Source organism: Neolamprologus brichardi, chromosome 5, assembly GCF_056152115.1.
Source record: "Neolamprologus brichardi isolate AB-2024 chromosome 5, ASM5615211v1, whole genome shotgun sequence".
NCBI lineage: Eukaryota > Metazoa > Chordata > Actinopteri > Cichliformes > Cichlidae > Neolamprologus > Neolamprologus brichardi.
Genome location: NC_142108.1, coordinates 13773295 through 13799081, shown reverse-complemented (window position 1 = coordinate 13799081; position 25787 = coordinate 13773295). Strand labels below are relative to the sequence as shown.

Genomic DNA, 25787 nt, shown 5'->3' with positions numbered 1-25787 from the left:
AGGCGATGCCAGCTGCTTGTAATCAGGAGCATTTGGGAGTCAGATCACATGACACCCTTGAGGCACATACGGACACTTAGATGTATGCATACAGAGTGCAGTGGATCTTTAACCGCATACTCCTTCCCACAGGCAACTCCTTTGCAGTCAGGATCACCTCCAGATGTGCACACTGTATTCTCACACGGGGGAAGGGTGCAACACAAGGGAGGAAGTTTGAAAAACCTTCTGAGTATTTCTCAGGATGTTTTGGGTGGGATTAGTGTTTTTGTTTTCTAAAATAATGCAACAGATTTGAATTTAGCTTAAAATTAGAAGGGCAAAGTCCTTATGGTCAGAACCTGCTAGAAAGGATTGTTACTCTGCTGCCTCCTAGTGGACAAAGTCATTAAATACACTGAAATATATGCATGGTCAAACATGTAAATACTCATTTTGGTGGCGTGCATTCAAGAACTGTGGCAAAATTACATAAAACACATTTTTCTTCAGTTTTACCTGTAGTTATTTATTTTCCATTTTCCATTGTCAAAAATTAAATTTGATATACATATAAAACAGAATTATTTCTTTCAAGACTAATACAAGAGACAAGGCATCGCTCTTTCTATGGCTCCGAAACTGTAGGATTAATGATACCGCGGTACAAGTGTTCTTCTTCTCAGTGGAAACTTCCTCTCCCCCCTCTACAACTACATTTTTCTCTACTGTCACCTCGTCCTTGAAAGAGACATCGGTTTCACATTATACTCATTACAAGGACAAAGTGCACAGATGTCACCTTTACCTACATGTAAAAATGAAGTGGGCAGGAAAATATAAATAACGATTCAGTACAACAATCCAAAACTGGACCCAGAAACAAAAAGGGATGTAACGTCAATGGTGCAGGAAAAGGCAGCACAACAAGAAATGGTTATGTAGTCTATGACAGGCACGCATGTACTGGTATTGCACATATATTTATAGTCACATCCACCTAATGAATGAATCTCCTGGCTACATGTTTATGCAATCATTCTACGGTGCAATGAAGGCATTTTACTTTATATTTACCGTACATTCACATAGACATCAAAGGGTTTAAAGTCACCAAAATAACTTGTAGATTCTTTTTTTTTAACAGCACATTTACAATCCTTAAACACTGGATTTTTAACAGTGATTTTACATTTTGGTCAAATCCTCTTTTTTTTACCCTTAATTTTACATAGCATCAGCTACTGTTTGCACTCACTCATATGATTACACAATAATATTTTATTCATGCCATTAATGAATTTACCTATGGCTACACTCAACTCACATTCAGATATCTGACAGAATCAAAGCAGAAGTACATAACATGAGTCACACTCCACAAACTTTCACACGTGTCACAGAGGTGTCACCTTTACAGTGACACATTACTTGTGCACTTTGGATCAAATTCACTTAAACAGAACAGATGAAGACTGTTCAGGAAGTATCCCTGAAAATGAATTGATGTTAACAGGATATTGTTATTTGTGAAATATTACTAAGTTAATTCATGATGGCTAATGTTAGCAAACTTCAGGCAGAAATGGCTGTATAACTTTGACCTGAAACTCTTTATTACCAATTGGGCCAGTTCTATTGTCGACCGCATTATATTACATAACAGGTGTCTCCCACGACTGTATGGAGGCAAGACATTCACCAAAGCATTAGTTATGTGCTGCATTCTTCAGCCTTAGAATACAGAAAGCAAAGAGGATATTTTGTGACTTTGTATCTAAAAATAAATAATAATAATAATAAATAACATTTTATTAAAATAATTTAGTTGCTTAATAGAGTTTCTTAAAATAAAATATATCAACGTTTTTTATCTACAGAAAGTGCAACTATAGCAGAGACTGTTGGTCTAATGAAGGTTATTAAACACAAGGGCCCACATTACAGTGCAACCTTGTTTATGCAGACTGAAATGTCTCAGATGAAGTTGACATTGCTCAAATAGCTTCACTTTATTAACTGTAACTGTTTTATAGTGTAACATGTAATGAAAGTGCGAGGAAGGCCTTCAGAGTCCAGCTCAAGATGAATATACAAAGTTGCACTAGTAAGAAAGGATCCTGATGAATAAAAAGCAGCAGTATGATTAGTTTTGGGTGGACCGTGGGTAAATTATTGCTTAAAATAAAATCCTGAAGCCTCCCTCATTTTTTGATACGCACACGTTTCTGTTTTTTCCTACCTGATGTTATCCAAAATGCCTTACATGAGTATTCGTGGCCTTGTTTGAGGTAAAGAAATAAGAATACAAGCAGAAAACGAACACACAGGGTGCTGTCAGTATAACAGACTTGATTCTTACACAATCATCAATTTAAAGATGAACACCCAATAAAGGAAACATTACACAAAAAAAGCACATTGTTGATGGTGCTTTCATTTACCGTTTTCTGCTGAGTCTACCAAATAATCAACCATATTAAACATATCAATCACTGTTTTTATTTACTTTTTGTTGACACAAGGTTTTTTGATAACCAGCAATAAATTATTACTTAAATCTGCGCTTTGCCTCAGCTCTGTGGAGCGGTACAGGTTAAAGGTTTTACTATTTTGTTTCACTCTCACTGTTTTCATGGTACTGTTCTTTTAGTTAAAAGCAAACTAAATTTGACTCATACAAGCTGAAACAAAACCCCCATGTAAATGTTTCGACCATCTTTTGGAGATGAACCAGTATGGGTAATTGAAATGGTACGTCCCAGTTACCTTTATATGACTGCATGGTTTGAAACAGAAAACAGTTCTGTGACTGTCAGTGGAGCAGCTCCAGGACTTGCCTCTAGAGTACAACTCCATATCACTGCTCTCCACAATTCAATTAAAAGTTGGACGTTCAGTAGTATTGGAATCTCACAGCTAAATATTGTTTAAGATTGTTCAAATGGTGTAATAAGGTTGACATTATATGTGCCTAATAAAAACAAAACTCCAAGCCAAGGTGTTTAAGATATAGGAGTGGTGAGGGCCAGAGCTATAAGTAGGTAGGGATTTGAATTTTAGAGCTTTGATTCAGGGAAATTAAACAATATATATGTAGTACGGTATATATATATTATATATTTACAAACTTCACAAAGGTAGAAGTGAATGGATGGATGTTCTACACCCTTGACTTTCCCTGTGTGTCTGAGAAACGTGTGTTTTATGGGTAGCTGGTAGAAACTGTGGAGAAACTTTTTCTGAGCACTGAAGTGGCTGATGGTTGAAGCAGCCAAATCCTGTCCAGTCAAGAGATGCAGTCGAGTCTGTCATGAATCTGGACATCCTTTACTCATCGATGAATGCAATCTCTTCAAACCTGCAGGGCGAAACATGCAAAGGCTGAGTTAAGACAGCACAGAGCACAAGGCAGCATCCCTGAGTTTTGAATAACAAAATAATGTCAAAATACTAAACATACAAATGAGCACAATATAAAGCAGGAATGTTTCCAGATTGTAGGGGTGAGGAAAAATAAGGGGTGTGGCCTTGCCTTTTTAGCAGTCAAAGGACGAGTGTCCTTGTGATTGGTGTTGAGAGATTTCCACACGGTGGTTTTAGACATTTCATCAGATATGTTAATATCAGAGGGGTCACACCTGAGGAGCAGGGAAAGGAACCGGAGGGTTTAGGGAGAGGTCTCACTCACAGGTGGCACAACAGAACAACACACACTAGTATATAAACACAAGCATGCATGTAGGTAGCTGGGAAAGTGACAAAAATCCTCGTATATAATCTTACCACTCCAAATATGATGTCTATTATTTAAATTTGAACATGTGTGCTCACCTGGGATCGTGGGCTTTTGGAGCCTGAGCAGGCTTGGTCTTCTCCATGGGAATCTGAACTGTAGTCGAATCTTCTTTATTTGTGCTGAGCATAACCTGTGACTCCTGCGAGACAAATCCATGACGTACGCGCTCAATATGTGCACATTTATGCATTCACAAAAGGTGACCTTTGCATTTTAAAATTCCCTTTAGACTACCTCTTCAATCTTTTTCGAGGCATCGTCAAGATTTTTTTTCTTCCACTCGGGCATTAGGTCATCTAGATAGCTTAGCTCTCGCTTGGAGAAACACAAGTCCAACACTTTGCGGATGAAAACCAGAGCCAACACCTGCAGAAAACAGGCTCGGTGTTTAAACAGAAGATACGGATCCACTAGGTAAGACGGAATGGTTGTGGTCAACTCACCATCATGGGGAAGACTATGGCCGCCGGTGATGTCTTAATGACCCAGAGAAGCACCAGACACGTGAGCTGTGTGACAGTAAACAGATGCACCTTTCTCAAGGGAACGTGTCGCAGGTAGATGAAATCTGGCTGGTGCTTCGCCGGCATACCAAACAGTTTCAGACGGTCAAAGAACTGAGAAGTGATAAAGATGAAAGCAGGTGTTATGGAAGTTGGCAAAGGAGAGAACAAATTAATGAGAGCAAAGCCAAGAGACAGATGGTGAATATGGAAAAAGAATGAATGCATCTGGTTAGTTCAGACAATAAACTGTCAGGCCATGATTAATTGCAACAGCATTATAATTAGAAAAGGCAAGGGTGCAGCAGGGGGCATCCAGCAAGAGAGGACAAGAGAACAGTTTTAATTATTTTGCAGTTTTGAGTCAGAGTTGGTGGTTTGTTTTTTTTTTGAAAGTACGTTCATAGTGTAGTATTGTTTCGGGCATTCTCCAAAAACCGTCTGCATGCCAAAATATCCTTGGGCAAGATACTGAACCCCGAGGATCTCCTGATGTGTTCATCAGAGTGTTAATATATACAGCAGCAAGCATCGAGAAGGGGCCGGAGTAACCACTTTTTCCTGGTTTGAACCTCCTCACTGGCAAAGACCAGTCTGCGCGGAGTCTGCATGTTCTAACTGTGTCTGTGTGGGTTTCCTTCCACAGTCCAAAAACATGCTCGTTAGATCAATTGGTTATTTAATTTGGCTGCAGGTAAGAATTGGAGAGTGAGTGGTTGCCTGTCTCTCTGTGTTAGTCGTGTGATGGATCGGCAATCTGTGCAATGGCTGGCGTATTCAATCACACCAGGACAAGGCACCTTCAGCTGCCACCAGATTAAAGGAAGGAGAGCTTTCTAAATAATCATAATCACAGTATATTTTGTTTTTGTGTCAACTGCACAATCATGCTGATAGTTCCTCACCTGGATGCCTTTTAATGAAGACACTCCCATGTAGAGGAAAACACCATACAACACTGGCATAGGAATGAGCTGAAAAAACAGACATTATATTTTTTAGCTAATTTATCCATTAACTTCCATTATAAGTATTATATATGTTTTTACAGCAGATATTTCTTTACTTGTCATAGTAGGTATATTGCACATCTGACTCGTGTAATATACCAGAGGGGGACACCATTACATAGCTTCTCTGACTAACCTTGAGGGCTCTAGTCATGAATACAGATAAGCCCATGAGCAGGAAGATGACCAGGCCAGTAAGTCTCTGTTCTCTGATCCCCAGGAAGCGAGGCTGCTCTCCTGGAGCTGAGCTCTCTGACTCCAGCTTCAGACTATTGACATGAGAGATCGACAAGACAGTGGCTGCCACGAACCAGGGCAAGCCCATGATGGAGCATACGGCCAGCATCACTCCCACCATCAGCAGGTCCAGATGGTACCCACAGCCTTTCTGTATCGCAGAAGTCCGAAAATCAGAAAAGCTTCAGGACTTATTTGAATATGATTAAAAAAATGTTGTCTTACCAGTAGTTTGTGCTCTTTGCGGTTGACTATGACAGCAGTTATTTGTTGGTCCATGAAGATGAGTATCGTACAGAGAAGAGCAGGAATCGATGCAACCAAAGCTGTCCACCATGGATTTCGCCCTATTGGATTGATGAACCAACCACGATCATCTCTGGTAGGCTGAAGAGGTAATTACCAGATATATAATGCAATAATGCAGCTAATCTTCCTCAATGGTTTTATATCATGAGGTGCAAGTTATACAGTTCCTCTATACCTGGAATTTGCTTGGCACCTTCAGCTTTTGGGAGGGTACTCCAATGGCAAAGTCAATCAGGACCATAAAAACAATGGTAAGAAACACTGCAAAATCACTGATCATAGACCGCACCTGAGCAGAAGAGACAACAAGGCTACGAGATTAATGATCATTAACACAATGCAATACGTTTTAATGCTATTGCCTACTAATCTATTATTGATGATGTGGTTAGTTACCTTAGTGGGGAAATAACGGCTAGTCTTAAATTGTTTGAGGAAGGCAGACATGAAGAACGTTGAAAAGAACAAGATAGCAGACCAGAAAAGGACATCTGGGGTGTAGGGGCCATGGTGACCGCATGCTGTCCCAACAAAGTGGCCGTGCAGACTGATACACTCCTACAGAGATTAACAGAGATCCTGTTACAATAAATGCATGACATTCATTTATGCATCACATAAAACTGTTTTATCAGAATTATGTGGCGGACTGAAAGAGTCTACAGAGCATAAAAAAGACATAAAACAGACAAACAAAATGGCCTTTGGTGTGCTTAGCTAAACACACAGCAGCGAGAGTTTAATTGAAGTCTCCTTGTCAGTGTTTGCAAAGATCCTTAAGTGAGGTTGGCTGCACATTGGAAGGTGAGGGGGTTAGTTGAATGTTAACAAGTTGGGAAAGTAAACAAGCTGGAACAAATGTGGCAAGTGCTATTATGAAAGTTATATCAACATTAGACTTCATTAGATGTGTGTTCCCACATAGTTACGTTACCTTGACAGTCAGGTTGGTCCAGGGTACAGCAGAGACTGTGATGTTTCTCTCATTCCAAATTTCCAAGGTTTCATTACTTGGATTATCAGGTTCTGCACACTTACAGCTACAGACAAAGACACATAACACACACAATGAATTGAACTATACATCAGCTCACAAAAATGTGTCTTTTTTTCTTCAGTAGTCAGAGCAAGTCAGGCATAAGATGATGACAGCAGGAAAGTGATCAGCAAAAAAAGAACGAGCAGTGAAAAAGCTACAGCGTAAACATTCTGGTAAACTCTCGAGGAAATTGAGTTACTGACTATGCCAGGGTGAGCTTGTCCAAATCACTGTATGAGTTGTAAGGGTAGAGTTCTCCCAGGTGAAACAGTTTTTCCAAAGCCTCATAGATGAAGATGAGGCAGATGAGGGCGGCAAAGGCCTCCTCTGTGAACCGAGTGATGTAGCACACTAGGGAACTAGCATCTGTGGCAACCAACAGTAAACACAGCAGGGCTGTCCATAAGCCTATGCAAGTCCGCAGCGACAGATAAGAAAGGTCGTAGTCCCTGAAAGAGGAGAGGAGAGGAAATGAGAGAAGAGACTAAAGTTAGAGCACAGCCGGGAACAGGGACAAATGTCATTTTGGCGATAATGATGTCACAAGGAAGCTGTTGTGAGTCCTGTACATACTTGCAGAATTTGAAGAGGATTTTCTCAAACACAAGAACAGGACCTGTGCTGCCCAGGATGGTGAGAGGCTGACCAGCAAACAGCGAGTAGGCTACTCCAGTCATAGATGCACCAAATAAGGACTCAATGGCACTCTACAACATATGTTGCAAATGCAGAGAGCCTGTAACCTTTGCTACACAATCTTCAGTAACATTCAGTCTTGATGCTGTGGTAGTAATGGCCTAAAGACAGGGCAGTATATAACTACAATATAGTACTGTGAATGTGTCCTTGAGTGTGTTTAAGCTCTTACAATACGTCCTTCTGTCGCCTCCCCCAGCAGTCCCCCAAAGGTGATGACAGGAGACATGCAGGCACAGTAGAGGAAGAGGAAGGAGGCCACACACTGGAGGCTGGCACCATCCTTAAAATCACTCCAATAGAATGGAGCTTTCCTCTTGATGTCAAGGATCAGACCACCAAATAACCTGATCGCAGCACATATGGAAAGAAGAGGACTAGTTCAGTAAACAAAGACAGTTTAACCTGACATATCCTCACTGCATGAACATGATGAGCATGGAATATTTTCAGAAACAGTTCTATTTTTGGGTTTTTTTTGTATTTGCAAAAACACGTCAAGGCAAAGAATAGTACAGTACATGGACTCGGGACACTTAAAGGGGGAAAACTGGTACTAACATTTGCCTAACGAACAACATATCCCCTGTTTGATCTGGGGAGGAGACGCAAATCCGTTTGGGGTTGACATTCAGTGTAAAAAATGAAAGGAAAAAAAAAACAAGGGGAAAAAAATCAGCCAAATCAAACGTGTAACTACCTGCTGTACCAACCCCTAGTGAGTAAGGAAGCAGCATGGTACTTATTGAATTACTGAAATAACTAGCTTAACTATAGTGAAACTAGCAAGTGTAATGGCTTTGTGGCACTGCTTTATAGTCCTCAAGTCTAATGGCTGCTTCTAGTGGCTCTGTGGTGTTGTAGAAAGGTTCACTGGGATTGTGGTGTGTGACAGATCACAGCTCCTTGCAGCACATAAGTCACCTAATTGACCTACAAACTATGAGCCATAGCATCATCCTGTCACTCTTCTACTTTAATCAGTGCTGTATCAAACATTTGAAACAGCCTCACAATAAAATCACAATAATTTCGAGTTATTGTGTTAATGTAAATAGGAAAAGTGCTGAGGAAAGACACCTGCAAAAGATCTGGAGCCACCATAAAGGCCTTGAGTGGCTCAGCAGGGCAAGTTTATCAGTAGTTTAGCAGCAGTTTAGACTTGTAGCGCAACACTCTGTCATGACCTCCTCCAAACAGCCCGCTGTTCTAAGGAGGGAGCCTGTGATCTTCACGTGTTCAGCATTCAAGTGACCTTTTATGCTGTGTAGAATTCAGATTGCACTGTGGAAAATGTGCACATTTGCTGCTGGATGAGAACAACAAAATTTAATTCATCTACCTCTCAAAGTCTTTTATGCTAAACTGAGATAAACAGCTCCTGGCTCAAGCTACACAGCTAGTACACAAAGGGGACATTATAATCATCTAATTTAACTCTTGGCAGGATAGTTGCTACTATTTTCTAAATTCAAGTTATTACTTTAAGATTAATTTGGACAACTGATAACATGATGATCAGAAGAAAAAAAATGGGTTAAAATGGAGTTGCCTGAAATGATTGTTGTAGACAAGATGGACAAGATGTGATTGTACTAACCTTTATTTCAATAAAATGGAACTTTTTTTGGTACCTCAATAAAAATTGTGCTGTGTGGGATGTAAATAGAAAAGATAAAAAAGAATCTTTTTGAGAAAGAAGATTTCAAAGACAACCTTTTCTTTAAAGAATAAAGTAAAATGTTTTCGTCTCCAGTTTCCTTCAGGCTGCCACATTCGCACTGGTAATTGTCACTTGTCTGCTCCACCTGAGCTCCTCACAAATCCAAATTTAGATTTCGTGACCGGAGCAAATGGGAACACAGTGAAGAGTGCTAAACTCAGGCCCAGGCTGCAACACATCCATTAAGGCACCTAACTGCAGGCTGTTTTAAGGGTTACATTTCTGGGCAAAAACACTCTGCTGTCTGAATATGCCTTCTACAGTCACCATTACAGAAGCAAGAAATCTGGGCAAACCTTCCAGTTCTCTGCAGTTCTGGCCCGTGGTGTTCAGCATGCAGCTCTTCCTCTTCCTGACAGACGGTGCCATTAGGGACACCAGGCATCTTCCTTTTCTCCTGCAGATATCAAGGAATGCAAAATTATGATACACTGAACCAACAGTTATAATAACACCAATTTCCAATAAATGTTCGTTGTACAAATATCTTTAATTGACTGGAGCTATGTACCTGAGATGGGACCTTTTTTGGGGGTTCAATACGGATTGAGGGGTCCCACTCTCCTGGTGGCAGGACAGTTACTTGGTCTAGAAACTCATCTATTCCCGCTAGAAGGTCACTTCTGTCCTTTGCCTTGTATGCTACATCGTGAAAAATCTGGTACAGAAAAAAGCAAAAGAAATAGAAAACTCAGCCTCATTACACCTGCAAGAGAGATACTCCGATTTATTTTGATTGACATTTGATTTGAGTGCTTACTTCATCTGTCATGATGGTTGCCATGGAGCGACCGATTTCATGGTATTGCTGAGCCTTCCCATCAGGGCCAAGAAGTATGAAGAGGAACCTAATATTTGTCAGCAGATGGATTTCAGTTTATAAAGAGTTTCTGGAATATTGAATTTGATTTTATGATTAAAGCAGGGAGCTGCAGCTGTCTACCTGGTCGGTATGGGCACCTCTGTAAGTCCGGAGAGCAGCACAGCAGGGGAAAGGCGCACAAAGGCTACAATAGGCCTCTCCAGGAAGTCCAGCTCTCCCACCAGCACATTGGAAGCCTCTGCACCCTCTGGGATCTTTTTCATGAAGTGCAGATCCACCTGTTCAGACAGGACAGATGCAAATATCAGTACAGGATTTGAACTCAATGTTGATGTTATGATGTAAGTCGATTGGGATTTTTGTTACGGTATTTAAAAACGTTGTTTGTGAATTTTTGTATATCTATTCTTCATTTTTCTCCAGTTTTCTTTTCTATGCTATTGTAACTTGTCTGCCCAGAATTAATGTCCTTAATTTTTTTCTCTTTAGCGTGTTGTTTATTCATTTACTGCAATAACTAACTTAACTGTAGAGAACCGAGCAGGTCCAGTGCTCAATGGCAACCTTTGTCTGTGGCTTTATAGCACTGCTTTTTAGTCTTTCGTTGGTGGACTGCTGTTAGTGGCTCTGTGTTGTTGTGGTTAACACGTTTGCCTTACATGTGGAAAAACCTCTTGTTTGATACTGAGAGGAAACACAAAAACCCAACCTCAGGGGGTTACAAGCCTGGATAAATGGGAGTGTTGAGTAAGAAAGGGCATCTGCTATGGCAACCCCTTGGGAGGCTATAAAAGTACCTTTATTGATGGGCCACTGCTGTGTGTTGTTCCCACACACACACACACAAAATAAGTTCTGTTGTTGTTGTTTAGCATAATCATATTTACAAGTATTCTGGGTTTTTTTTTAATAGCATTCATCTAAAGAAATGCAGCATTTGCTCTACAGCCTGCTTGTTTACCTTACTCAGGTCCACCTGAGTGCTGTCCTGTCCAGCACCGTTCTTAGCTGCTTCATTGGATTGAATAGGCTGGGGAGATGTGGCTGACCCTGCAGGGTATTTATGTGCATGTGTGATGGAAGGAGACAAATGATTCAGAGTCAGTAAATATGATAGTTGTTGCGCCAAGTCCAAACTGACAACGATGAATAAAAAATATATCGCACTGAAAGAAATATATGCTTGTTACTCAGTCTGACTTACTTTTTATTTTCATGTATTTTTATGTATTTTTACCCTGACTATAATTTGAACTGGAAATCTATTTAATATTACAATTAAAAAACTCAATCAAGGCCCCTCAGCACACAGCCAAAGTAACCCCCCCCAAAAAGCCAATTTTGGCCTTATACCAAGACATGACTTCTACTTTGATGTAGATAGCACAAGTCAGGATGCGCTTGTGTGTGACATCCACCATCAAACTCACCAATCAGATGAGGTTCTGACTGTTTGCGTGCTCCCTCTGTGATGGAGCGTACAATGGGAATCAAATTCTTCTTCTTCTCGTTTTGGTGGTGGTGTCTCTTGAGCAGCGCCTCACGAACCCTCACTCTCACGCTGTCATCCAGCTCATTGGATGCCTCCTGGTGGTCCAGTACCATGTCTGCAACGCAGGTCAAACTCATAAACCCAGAGTTTAATATGATCAGAGTGTTGGTGTTCCACATCAACAGCATCTAGCAGCCCATATTTGCATAATGCATTTTGGTTACTTTGAATAGCACTGTTATCCATATGCAGTAAATAACTCTTCAAATAGTAAACCCAGTTATTTAAAAATCATAATGTCTCAACATTATACCCTCCTTGATTTATGGAACACATGTTAATTTTATGTAACTGCTGCTTTTAAAACAAATACAATCCAATCTGGTCAGACATCTTTCACTGTTGAACAGAAGGTGAAAGTTTAAAGGGTTAAGTCAATATCTGTCCACATGAAACTGCAGAATAATCAGCATCTCTCCATCTTTCTTACCACTTCTGCACTTTATCAGGCCTTGCTTGCTCACTTGTTCTTGTTATTTTTGTTTATGTGTGTGTGTGTGTGTGTGTGTTTGTTTGCATGATGTGCATAATTACCTCATCCAGTCATGAGTATGCATAAATAAATGCAGAGTAAATGCAAAGTTTATTACTTGTCTGCATGCAAATTAATTTGGATCAAAGTAGATTTTATGCAATCACAGTTTCAGCTGCAATTTTCAAGTAAAATAAAACCAGGTGTAAAGGTGCTGACAGCAATACAATTTCTGCTCAGGTTTATTACACAAACTGCAGCTTTATGTGCTGCCTAGAACTAGGCTGGTTGTTCTGCAAAGTTACCATAAGAGAAGCAAACTGTGTTTCTGAGTCCAAAAGAATATAGTCGGTCGTGTATGTTGTTCTTCTCGGATAACAACTTTCTGGCAAGGCTAGAGTCTGATTCATAGTAATAAAAGTAATACGAGCTAAAGAACTGACTCTATAGAGCAAGGTGGAGAAAAACAGACAAATAAATGGTATAAGGTTGGATTTGTTTGGGGTTACATCTTTTAGCATGACATTACTGACAATGGGACTATTGGACAGGCCAATATGCAGACCAATGGAAAAGTTGGGAAGATCTCTTGGAGCCATTTTTGAACAACTAGAGATTCCAAGATCATCGGTTCAAACTATTGTAAATACAAGTTATATTGACATGTCACCTCTTTTGTTACCACCCAAACCGTCACCCTCAGATGAGAGGAAATTTCATGTTCACATATAACTCAGGAACCACCGAGGCTCAAGCCTGCCATGAACCGGAAACTACTGGAAGACCAGCGTCACTGACTACAGTGAAGTGAGTTTTACTCTCTGTGGGCTGAGAGGGTGCCAACCTAGAAAGAAGCTTCTGCTCCAAAATCAACACCTTAAAGTTCGACTGAATTTCTAGCTTTCCACATAAAGGTTTTCTGGAGAAAAGTTTTATTGTCAGAGGAGACAAAGATTGAGTTATTTGACCAAAATGATAAGAGGTATGTTTGGAGGAATAAAGGTGAGGTTTTCAAACATAAGAACACTGTACCAGCTGTCAAGCAAGGTGGTAGTAGCATCATGCTCTGCAGCTGATATGTTACACAAAGCGGATGGGTTAATGAAAAAGGAGGACTACCTCCAACAGCTAGATGGTAAACACAACTGACAACTGGGTGTGCCAACAAAGCACTGATCCCAAACACATGTCAAAACTGGTTTTGGAATGGATAAAGCAGGCTAACATTAAGCTTCTGGAATGGTCTTCCAAAGTCAAACTTAATAAGAATTTGTGTACCATGTCAGAAAACCAAGCAATTTAAATCAACTCTACCAATTCTGCTAAGAGTGGTCAAATATACAGCCAGAATTATACCAGAAGCTTATTAATGGCTACCAAAAGCAACTGGTCAAGATTCAACTGACTAAGGAGCATTGAAACAAATGCTGTGTGTGTGTACACTTTTGACCCAGTAAATTAGAGAAAATACAAAACAATAAAAAACAAACAAACAAACAGCAATCCTTGTTTTTTAAAGTCATTAAAGATGTATGCAGTGAAATGATTCCATCCTGGAAAAAGAACACTTCAAAGAAATAATTAAGTTCAGAATGACCATGACCTTCATGCCCATAATGGGTGTATATAAACTTCTGACCACAATTATATGCCAAACATGAGAAAACAGCACACGATAAAGACCAATAATAAGTTTTGTTTCGCCCTTAATAATGAGTCTGAACCTGCCTTCTTATATAGAGCACTCGGGTAGAGTCATATTAACATACAAGTGTTCTCACCTGCGATCTCTTCAATGCAGTCAGCATGCATGTCAAGCAATACGCTGCCGTTGATAATGCAACTGCGCAGCTCAAATAGACTGTGGAGGGAAAGCGTAGCAACGTAAGGCTTGCTCCACCTTTCTCCACCATCCTCCACATCTTCCTCAAACTTCAGCCATCTGCAGCATAAAGAGATGTTATTTAGCAACTTGCAAGTTGGAGCACATGTGAAGTATTATTATTATGATTTTTTCCTTCTGTTTAATTCGCTATATTGATTACAAAGGCTACCATACAAAGGCTTAATAAAAAGGCTATTTTTATAAAACTTAATAATTTGAATCTTATAAATTGACAAAGTGTCATTTAAATGACAACAGCTGAGCCAAAACAAGCTGTTACTGTATATAAAGAATAACATGTAAAGAAATGTTTGCTTTAGCAAAAGCTTCTTTTCAGCTACCATTAAAAAAAACAAACAGCATTTCTATCACTTCTTCTTCATTTTTGCATTTTTTAGAAGGTCAATAGTATAATTTATTCCTAAGCATATCTACTGTCAGTTTTCTACAATAGTCCCCACTGGGTACATTTGCTGTACATCGTCTCCCAGCAGATAAAATGTTCCTCACCTGATTAGTGCTTTTGAACAAAGCATTAACCTGACTCCTGCAGTAGCTCTGCAATCAGAGCTTGATAGTAAAGGGCACCGTTAGCCCATTGTTCAGTCTCCTCTGGCTTTTTGGTCTCATTCTGGTTGCAGAACTTCAATGTATTTGGGCTGTTTAGGGCTGTTAGAGCATATATAGTATCGCTCTTTTCTCATTAATATCTGAGCCAGATAATGTGGGTTCAGTGTACAGTGTAATTTATTTTATAACTGTTTTTTAGTTTTATGATTGCAGACATTAGAAATATTTAAATAAAGTATTAATTAAAATAAAAATAATATGATAAATGTTTTATTATTGTGTTTATTTATTTGCATTTATTTATTTTTAATGCTTTAATTCTATAGGTGTTGTTTGGGCTTTAATCTTTCTGTTGTTGAAGCTCCAGTTTTATTCTTGAGTTATTAATTTGTCAAAAAAGACACAATATGGAAAATCCGTCACGTTGTGTCATTGTTGTTTTTTTTTGCTTCCAATTTCCTTGTTACTGCTCCACTGCTACATGATATTATACTGATTTTCTGTTTCCAAAATATCTAGTAAATATTTAGAGTTTACCTCTAACACGGAGGACAGTGAGCTACCACACAAGTTGCTGGTTTGTCCAGCAGGAGTTGCTGATGCAGGGACTTAAAACCTTTAGGTAAGAACTGAAACCAAAGGCCCTTGAGAACAGATGCTATGCTTTCTCAACCATGACTATAATAGGGACTGCTTGACTCATGTCGGGTCTTTTTAAAGCAATTCCTTGAAGTATGATGAATACACTTCTTCTTCAGCTAAGTGTAGAGGGAGCATTCAACTTTAAATGGAAAGCTGTTTTTCTTTCCCACGCATAGATGTGCTTTAAATCTCTTGTACAGTGGTTCACACCACCAAATAAAAAAAGTGAGCATGAGAAACTAAGATTTGGCATTTGAACAGCACAAATAAGCCATATTTGTTTGACTCCCGGCTTTTGATCTTTTCACCTTGAGCTAACCTTCAGCGAGCTTTAAGTGTAACTACCTCTTGTAGACTTCCCTCTTCATAATAGTGCTGCTGTAGAGCTGCCAGGCTGTCAGAAACCTTATTGCTAAGCACTGTTACCAACAGCTCCCTGAGGAGATATCCTGACCTGGCTGTTTCTTTCCACTCAGCATCCTTGCCATCCTTGACACAGATCTCATCCAGCTCGGTGAACAGCTCATGGGACATGTGTTCAGCGTCCTCCTCATTGCCTAGAATGAACTGGACCCGCTGGGATGGTGTGTCTGATGATGTGTGGGAGGAAGGAGAGGTGACCTGTAGGTTCTCAAAAGACTTTCCAAAACACAACATTTCTTACTTTGTCCTTACATGCCTTTTAATGGCTTCTGAGCCCACATGCATACATACTTTAACACAGATTTGTACACATGTGCAGCATGCTGATTTGTTCCTGTTCTGTGTTAGCTAATTAGTGGTTTGTCAATTTTAGCCTGGAGTCCTGCATGTGTGAAGTGCCCACAATATTGATAGGATTTGTTTAACAACCACTACCTACTCTATGGGTGCTGGTTGTGCTAGCAAGTCACTATATGGCTCCATCTGATTGGTGAGTGACTATATGAGTCAAAATAATGCATCTAAAGTGTAAAACACTTTAAGTAATGGGTTAGCCTAAGAAAAATTCTGATGTGTTTATTTCTGTATGCGCTACCATGACTAGAACTGGTTGTCTCATGCTCCTCGCTTTGTTGTGCTGCAATGCTGCTTGCCCTTCTGTCTCTCTTGCGGTGGCGGGAACCATGACTTTTGTGGTGACGATGGCTCTGCCTGGGCATCCGGACCCCAACAAACAGAGTCCTGTGACCTGAAAACGATGCAAAAAAAAGACATGAAAAATAAAAAGATAGTATCTTTGATTATCAAGTAAACATGCGAGCATTTTAATGTCACACAGACTGTTTCATTAGTTGCACATTATTAATGCACTTTAGTTTAACTTCATTTTATCTGATGAAAAGACTGTAAGGAGTTTAGTGGATTGACAAAACAAGTAGTTATTATGCAAATAGGCTAATCCGAGATGCAAGATGTCTTCAAATGTTCTATTTTTATTGTTAATTTATTTAATAAACATGAAACAAGAAGAGCTCCCGTTAGACCAAAGAGACTCACAATGAAGAGGTTTTTGCTCCTGATTGCTGTGTGGTGAAGATTTGCAACCAAAATTTAAAACTGATGGTTATCTTGAGAGAGCTTCAGTAATTTTACAAGATTTGACCAGAGACCATCTATGTGACCTGTTTTTGTGCAATTAGTTTACTCTCTACAGGTATTTTTAAGTTTACCCACAATATTAAGAGCATTTAGCGCTTGGAAAAAGAATTATCTTCAAACACTGAGAGGAGAAAAAAGATGAAGGAATAATGTGTCCTATGATTTCTCAGCATGCAGGATAAAAGTGAAAGCCATTAAACTCAGGCATAGGTGTTAAACTCCACGGGGAAAATGAGAAAACAACACCCTTCCTGTCCTATATTAGTCTTGACTGTTGCCATCATTAATTATCATTAGTGGATTCAATTTCAAAAACAGCGTGGTGTGATAACCAAGAGACTGATTGCATGTGACACGGTATATACTGGAGCTTTATTTGAATATTAGTCTTTTTGAAAAAATAAATAAATAAATAAACAACAGGCTTACACAAATAGATTTTAAACATTTTGAGAGAATAATTCTGCATAAGACATATGAATTTTATTATTTTTGAAGGATGAGTGAACATACATGCAGGCACTCATGGACACACATTATTGATCAGCATCTGGTCAACTCAGCATAGCGTAGTGCAGGACTTCATACATTTGTTTGGCAAGCAGGAGGTTATTGGTTCATTTCCAGCCAGAGATCCAGATCCTACATTGGTCTCTTTTTCGACTTGGCGGGCAAATATGTTAACCACTACACTACACTGTTAGCATTGCTGCCTCACAGCAACAATGTTAGCAGTGCTGGGTTTGAAACTACCATCTGGCTGGGGCTTTTCTATGTGAAGTTTTCCTGCTCTTCTCATGTCTGTGTGGGCTAACTCTGGGTGCCCTGGGTTCCTACTACAGTCCGAGAACATCCAGTTAGTCGAGTTGGGTTAATTGGTGATTCTAAATTAGGTATGAGTATGTCTGTCTCACTAAGTTGGGTCTGCAACAGGCTGGCAACCCATAAGGGGTGTACTCTAAATAGTTAGCCATATGGATCTGGTGCAATGTGGATCAGGAAGTGCTCAAAGGTGGGGGCTTTGGTTGTCTGATCCCATTCTGCTGAAACTAGTTCTTGAGACATATAAGATTACTTGTATTGTGGACAAAGGACCCAAACGAGTGTGGGAGACTGATATACAGCTAGATATAATTGGGAACACCTCAGGATACAGACTGGGTGGTGGAACCGGTCTCCTGGTGAGTGGTTGGAGTATAATCCACTCTGGAGTTGCCTTCAGTGTGAGGCAGTGAGAGGGGGTGGTCAGAGGTAAAATTGGGCCACAGCGATCCAGCTGATTAAGTTTAATTAAGTTTTTTAATACAGTTTAATGCTGTAGAGCCAATATATACAGGTTGCAAAAAAGCAAGTAAACTTTTAAGCAATTTTTAGCAGATTGGAGCTTTTAGATATTGAGTTTTTATGTTCAGTTGACCACTGAAATAAAAGTTCATTTAGATAATGCACCAAAATAACAACCCCCCACCCCCACATGCCCCCAAATAAACATACATGCTTCTGTGTGGCTGCTGAGTCTTTCTAAAAAGTGGGAGTAAATTCAGCTTTTGGAAAGCAATAACGATAGCTTCAGGAAAGTGTTCTTTTATATTGTAAAATTTGGCTTACATTGTAAAATCAGAACTTGGTATCCATATCCATAAGCTTGCTGGATACGAGCTGGATGTTGTGTGGCTGTCTTGGCTGCAACCTCTGCAAGATCATGTGAAAGGTGGAAACTGTGGTCTGGGATTGGCATACTTTGGTGCTGGTCCTCCTTTTTAAGGGACGTGTTCTAACTTGACAGGAATCACAGCTTTCCCGAGAAGGTGTGCACAAGGATGCTGGAGAGGACAGTCCATCCACTGGCTGAACATCAGATTCAGGATAAACAATACATTTTCCTTCTTTGTCGTGGATTACTGGATCAGATCTTTATCCTCTTGAGGATTTTTTTTATGTTGGGTGTCCTGCTCGGTGGCACTTCAGGACTATAGGTTAGGTCAGGTTAGGTCAGGCCTGTTGTTAAAAGGCTACGTGGTCCATGTACAACTACAGAGAATGCTTTTTTTGGTACCACTGAAAGTCATACTTGCAGCAGTACAAGTCAGACGGTCTAAAATAAATCTTCACAAAACTGTGACTGATGGATTCTTGCTGACCCTGTATTTTACACCTGGGGGCAACTTTCAACAAATCTGCAAGTTACTCACTTTCTAGTTCTTCCTTCTCATAGTGGATGTTCAGCACAGAGCTGGTTCCTCCCTGATCTACCACCACCTCCTCATCAGGCCTCTGATGGACACAGATATAAAAAAGACACTTGTAAGCATAAGGATTCTGCTTTGATTTTTTTTTTTTTGGTGTAATCAATGCTCTTTGTAGCCATATTGATTCGGTGGAAATGTTGATCGTCTTCAGCCTTTAAAGATTAGGCCCTGAAAGAAAGATTTAAAGGTTATTAAGTCAAGAAGGTTGCTGATAAGGAGAAGCTATTGTCACCGCAAAGGAAGTTTTTCCACAAGAAGCATCAAATTCCTGACAGTTATTCTTAGAATGTCTGGTATGGACACATGCAGGAGGACAGGCAGGCGTGCACACTCAGCAGCACACAGACACACACACAGCAGAGGCAAAAAGAGTATGAGTGCTAGGCTCTACTGTCCTGGGGAAATCAAATCAAATTAACAAAGAGCCATTTCCACTGGTGATGAATCTGTTGGCAGACTGCTGCAGGATGTTGCTGTTCTAAGAAACAGCGCAGTTAGCTCACATGCAGTGTGTTTTTCATGGTGAGTGTATCTGACCTATGATAATAATGGCAGATTGCTCCAAGACATGTTACAAAATGTTTGGAGTAACTCTACTGCTCCATCGTATCTGTTTACAGGATGTTTACAAATATATTACCACAATGAATTTTTAAATGAAACAACTCAGATGCAGACTTTCAGATTTAATCCAACAAGATTACATAAAAATGTGAGGAACTAAAGCATTTTTACACATAATCCCTTTATTTCAGGGGCTCAATAGTAATTGGAAAAATTAAATAACTGAAAATAAAATGTTCATTTCTAATACTTGGTTAAATACCCTCTGCAAGCAAAGGGCCTGAACTCTTGAATTCGTGTAGATCACCAGATTCTGAGTTTCCCCACTTTTAATGCTCTGTCAGGCCTTTACTGCAGCGGCTTTAGTTGTTGTTTGTTTGTGGGCCTTTCTGTCCGAAGTTTAGTCTCAGTGTTCAGTTGGGTTGAGATCAGGTGACTGACTGAGCCATTCAAGAATTTTCCACTTCTTTGCTTTAATAAGCTCCTGGGTTGTTTAGGCTGTATGTTTTGGGTCCTTGTCCATGTGTATTATGAAATACTGCCCAATCAGTTTGACTGCACGGAGCTGAATCTGAGCAGACAGTCTGTTCTGTGTATTTTTCCAAAACTGTGTTGGATTTTTTAGATCTTAGCAAAGTCCAATCTACCCTTTATATTCTTGAGGTTTATGAATGGCTTGCTCCTTGCAGTGAACTCTATGTATTTACTTTCATGCAGTCGTCTCTTAATTGGTAGACTAGACAGGAGCCTACCTCCTGGTGAGTGTTGTTCACTTGGTTGGCTGTTGTGAAGGTGAAATGATTCTGCGATCATAAACCACTGTTGTCTTCCATGAACACTAGGTCTTTTTGTGTTGCTGAGCTCACCAGTACATTCTTTCTTTCTCAGGGTGTCTCAAACTGTACATTTGGCCACTCCTATTATTGTAGCAACTTATCAGATGGGTTTTTTCCTGTTTTCACAGCTTGTGGATGGCTTGTTTCACTTGCATGGATCACCTCCTTAGGAGCTCATTTGACCCCATGTTGTCTATTTAAACCAAAGTCTTCCAAATGTCAGCACCACACCTCAAATCAACTGCAGGCCTTTTATCTTTTTTAATTGATAATGACATAACAAAGGAATTTCCCACACCTGCCCATTAAATAGCCTCTGAGTCAATTGTCCAGCTACTTTTGTTCCCTTTAAAAAGAGGGCGACACATGTTAAGGAGCTCAAAATCCTAAATCCTTCACACAATTTGAATGTGGATAGCCTTAAATTAAAGCTGACAGTCTACACATCATGTCTATATCCATTATATAACTATAGTTGGGATATGTTTCAGTAAACCGGTAAAAAAAAAAAACATTTGTAAGTGTCCAAATATATATGGACCCAACTAGTATAGTATGTTGTTAGTTGGAGCTATTACCAGTAAAATACATTGACAGTTGTTGTAGTTTTGCCTCTGTACACCATCACGTAGATTTTAAATTAAACAATCAAGATGTGATTGAATTGCATACTTTGATTAAAGGGGTTTTCCACAAATGTTTCCTTAACAGAATCAGACATTTTTATACATAATCTCCCATTTTCAGAGGCTCAAAATTAATTGAACAAACTAACAGGATTTTAAATGTAAAGATTATTTTATTACTTGGATGAAAATCCTTTGCAGTCAGTGACTATCTGAAGTCTACAACCCATGGATATCACCAAATGCTGTTTCTTTCCTTCATATGCTCTGTCAGATGTTTACAGCTGTTATCTTCAGTTGTTGCTTGTTTGTGGGTTTCAGTAACTGAAAAGCTGCTCTACCTGGCTGAAATCAGGTGACTGATTTTAACCCCTTTTTTTGCCTTGAGAAATTCTGGAGTTGCTTTTGCAATATGGTTTTGGGTATTTCCACTGTGAAGCACTGTTTGATCACTACGGCAGAATTAAGCTGAATGCTTTAGCGAGTACAGCCCTGTACACTTCAGAATTCATGCTGTGACTTGTGACAGTCCCATCTGGCAGCCAGACATTCCCCTGCTATAATATTGCCTTCATCGTGTTTGAAGATCATATGATACGCTTTGGATCATTACCTGTTTTTCTCATTCTCCATATGTTTCTTTTTCCATCATTCTGGTACAAGTTCGTCTCAGATTCATCCAAAGGGTTGTTTTTTTGTCAGAACTGTGAGTGCTCTTTTAGATATTTTAGCAAAGTCTAATGTGACCTTCCTCGTCTTGAGTGTTGTTGTAAATGCTTTGTGCCCATTCATGAAGAAAACACTTGATTGTGAACTTTAATATATCTAGCCTTGGTTTTTCAACCTAATGATGGCCTTCCTCACTTGCACTGACTTCTCTTTGGTCCTCATATTTAAAATGACAGTCAACAAGTTGAATCAACTTCAGAAATTATGTCTGTCTCCTTTGTCAGGGTGAGGAGTTAAGCCATTCGTGAAGGACTCAGAGTAGAACTGCTACTCCCTCCACATCTGGGCTCATCTTATCAGGAGATGGCCCTGGGCAGACTCAGGACATGCTGGAGAGATTATATCTCTCAGTTGGCTTGGGATGTGGTTGCCACCACAACCTTTACCTAGATAAGTAGCAGAAAATGGATGGATGGATGCATTTGTCATGAAATAACAAGGGAACAGGTCTCACCTGCTCATGAAACTTCTTGTTTGTCAGCGGGCCAATTATTTTTGAACCTTTAAAAATAGGGATATATATATATATATATAAAAATATATAATGCTAAATGTTTGTAAACCCCTTGACATAAAGATGAACATCTGCACTTCAATCACATATTGTCCTTGTTAAGTTTGAAGTTATTTAGATCAATTTGGGGTCATCTTCCTATAATTAGGCGATGTCAGGGGTAACAACCTCACAGATGTGGTCACACTCCTCTGTGATGATTTATTATTTCAGTAGTTCAGATAACATAGCTCAGAAATAAAACTTCCACTCACTGTGACGTCTACTTTTGCTGACGTCAATATGCCTGTGACAGTGGGCACTGCACCAGTCTATAAATAAATGTAAATCGATGAAGGGATGCATGATGCCATAAATCCCTACCAGCAGCAAAATACAAACACACATGCAGACACTGATATATATAATCTGCTTTCTACACTATGCATGCTTTTGCCAACTCTGTATGCATTGTGTTTACATACTGGCAATGCTACTGTGATTGCATGTGGGTGGATGCAGAATTCTGTAGAACAAAAAATACAGATTTTTAATCGATAGCTTTAAAAACATCTGATAATCTAATTTATAGCAAAGCTGTTTTGTGAGCATTTGTCTCAACAGGTGTGCATGAGGAATACATAATTGTCATACCATATATTGAATGATGGCTGAGAGTATCTGGATAATCCATTCATTGCATTGCCTTTTAGGGGAAAAACTAAAAGGGAAACGCTGAAGACTTGCAGTGTCTCTGTCAGCAATGTTTTGCTGTGGCTGGGATCGCTGCATAATGACCACAGCAGCAAAAACAGTTGCAATATGTCTTCCCGAAAGGCTTTTGGATTGTAATATTAGCTTGGTCTCCAGCAGAGCCACTGACTCACATTTGTCAGACATACACATAAGAGCAAGAACCTGGACAATGCTACAAAGTATTCACATGAACACAATACATATGGACGATTAGCTCTTTTAATCATCTATTTGAAAATATATCTGAATGATGACTTGCTAAAATACCAGGAACTCCCTCAACTGCAAATTGTTTCAGGGTTTTCTTGCATGTGCGGCCCATTTCAAGTCTCCCAACAGAAATTCAATGGGGTTCCAAACTTTGGCTTTCACTGGGGCAGTCCCTCAATTTATTCTCTTTAGAACCATCCCTGGGTGGATTTGATGGCACGCCTAAAATCATTGCCCTGATGAAAGGACCACTTCAGAGAGATGGCCTTTTGCTTGCACAAAATGTCGAATCTGAACAAAGGAAGAAAAAAACCCATAGTATATAATTATGACCACAGTTGGATAAATATATCCTGATACATAAAGCCTGTCAGGACACAAAACTTCTATTGCACTCCAGTACCCTGTGTGTATCACTGTGTGTTATGGAGCAAGAGCTTTTTATTTCTCACAGGGTTTAACTGATAAAAACCCCACGCATGTTTTATTGCAAAAACTCAATGGTTTCTGGCTGCACTTATGAAATGTGATTTAAAAACAAGACAGTGCTGTAAGTGTGTCTGTAACTTGAAGTCCCAAAGCAGTATTTAATCTTCCACTTTCTTTAGCCTCTCCATGCTGCTAAAAATGGAACAGCTAAGCATATTAACATAAGATTCTGATAAGGAAAAAGTAATTAACATGCAGTTCAGACAGATGAATGTCTTACTCTATTAAAAGCAAAAATTCAAATCCACAACACACTTCGGTTATGTTTTATAACAGCCTCTTTCAAATGAGCTTAAAAGAAACACAATGGGTGGCCTGGTGCTGCCTTCTTGCCTCCTTTCACATCCTCTCTACCATATCAGTGCTTTGGGATTTCTTTTTTCTTCTTCGGTGACTGAGCACTTCACATTCCCAAGCCAATTCTGTTATTTCAAAGATTAAGGGTACTTAATTAGGTAGTCATGCTTTGGCCAAAGACTGAATGGGACTCAAGACTCACTGTATGTGGGCTACATGTAGCAGCTAAGTGCATCGAAGTTTCATTTAATTCTACAGATGCTTCTGAGGCAGGACAGCCATACAACAATACATCTGCTGATGAAAATAGGACTAAAACGCTGTCAGCTTATTCACAGGGGGTCACCACTGTGAGCAGCTCCACATGTTTGGTTACTACTTTTTACACCGGATGCACTTCCTGACTCAACCCCAAAGCGATTTGTGTCTCCTCCCAGGATCAAACTGGGGCTCTTTCACTTGTTGAGCAAATGTGTAAACCACTACACTACAGAGCCATGAAAATAACACTTGACTAATAAACTATTTACTCCAGAGTAATGTCAGCTTTTTATCCTTTTGGTTGCTCCCTTAGGTGGTCTCCACAGTGGATTATCTGCCTCTATCCCTAACATCCTCCTCTGTCACACCAACCCACTGCATGTCCTCCTTCACTACACCCATGAGACTTCTATCTGGTCTTCCATATTCAACATCCTTTGTCCAGCGTATCCACTGTAATTTCTCAAAACACGACCAAACCATCTCAGCCTTGCCTCTCTCAACCTGAGCTGTCACTGTGTTCACTTCTAATCCTGTTCCTCTTTGTTTTCTTTGAACTAGAGTTAGCTATTTTAGATTTATATATCTTAAAAAATAAAAGTAGATACTGGTGATCTGTTTTTAAAGATTTATGTCTTTATTCCTAATAACTGGACTTATAAACAGAGGCAGAGGCTGCATCGGTTGGTTTGTTGGTTTATTTTATAGTAATGCAACTTTTGCTTCAGAAGACTGCCTGGATCAGTAAAACTGCAGTTTGCATTGGAGCGGTTTCGCAGCCAAGTGTGAAGCAGCAGGGATGAGAATCAGCACCTCCAAGTCTGCCATGGTCCTCAGCCGGAAAAGGTTGGAGTGCCCACTCAGGGTCAGGGACGACTTTCTGCCCTAAGTGGAGGAGTTTATGTATCTCGGGGTCTTGTTAATGAGTGAGGGGAGAGAGGAGCGGGAGATGGACAGATGGATTGGTACTGTGACTGCAGTGATGCGGACGCAGCACCGGTTTGTGGTGGTGAAGACAGATGAGCATAAAAGTGAAGCTCTCGAATTGACAGACCATTTACAGGTCCATCTACATCCCTAACCTCACCTGTGGTCATGATATTTGGGTATTGACCGAAAGGACTAGATTGCAGATACAAGCAGTGGAAATGAGCTTCCTCCGAAGGGTGGCTGGCCTCTCCCTTAGGGGAGACCTAACAGATACACAGACTAGGCGCACAGATGATAGGAGGAGAGGAAAAACCTGAGAATAACTAACAAAGAAAACTATGAATACTAAATCAGAATAAAAATCCTGAGCAAAAGTAATATTCAAATTGAAGACTAGAACAAAGTCAAACAGAAAATATCAAACAGAAACGGAGTCTCCAAAGTGAAAACACTGGATCGTTACAAACAGAAGTACCGTATGTACAAAAGAACTGGGAAGCCCACTTTCAATTTACTGGTAGCATCAC

General features: G+C 39.8%; 1 protein-coding gene across 1 annotated transcript in view; it reads right to left on the bottom strand.

Moving 5' to 3' along the window:
- Positions 1-493: 493 nt before the first annotated feature.
- The window catches only part of slc4a8 (solute carrier family 4 member 8), a 31470-nt gene continuing 6176 nt past the window's right edge, over positions 494-25787 (bottom strand). Inside the window, exons 2-25 of the mRNA XM_087840711.1 lie at positions 19013-19094; positions 16258-16410; positions 15694-15829; positions 13924-14084; positions 11549-11725; positions 11080-11168; positions 10239-10396; positions 10056-10143; positions 9807-9953; positions 9592-9692; positions 7745-7919; positions 7450-7583; positions 7080-7325; positions 6772-6877; positions 6234-6395; positions 6013-6126; positions 5754-5915; positions 5428-5679; positions 5187-5255; positions 4222-4395; positions 4013-4144; positions 3814-3917; positions 3515-3620; positions 494-3340 (exon numbers count right to left, since the gene is read on the bottom strand). Of these exons, the coding sequence (XP_087696837.1) occupies positions 3335-3340; positions 3515-3620; positions 3814-3917; positions 4013-4144; positions 4222-4395; positions 5187-5255; positions 5428-5679; positions 5754-5915; positions 6013-6126; positions 6234-6395; positions 6772-6877; positions 7080-7325; positions 7450-7583; positions 7745-7919; positions 9592-9692; positions 9807-9953; positions 10056-10143; positions 10239-10396; positions 11080-11168; positions 11549-11725; positions 13924-14084; positions 15694-15829; positions 16258-16410; positions 19013-19094 (3234 nt within the window). The 3' untranslated portion in view covers positions 494-3334. The remainder of the gene's footprint in view (positions 3341-3514; positions 3621-3813; positions 3918-4012; positions 4145-4221; positions 4396-5186; positions 5256-5427; positions 5680-5753; positions 5916-6012; positions 6127-6233; positions 6396-6771; positions 6878-7079; positions 7326-7449; positions 7584-7744; positions 7920-9591; positions 9693-9806; positions 9954-10055; positions 10144-10238; positions 10397-11079; positions 11169-11548; positions 11726-13923; positions 14085-15693; positions 15830-16257; positions 16411-19012; positions 19095-25787) is intronic.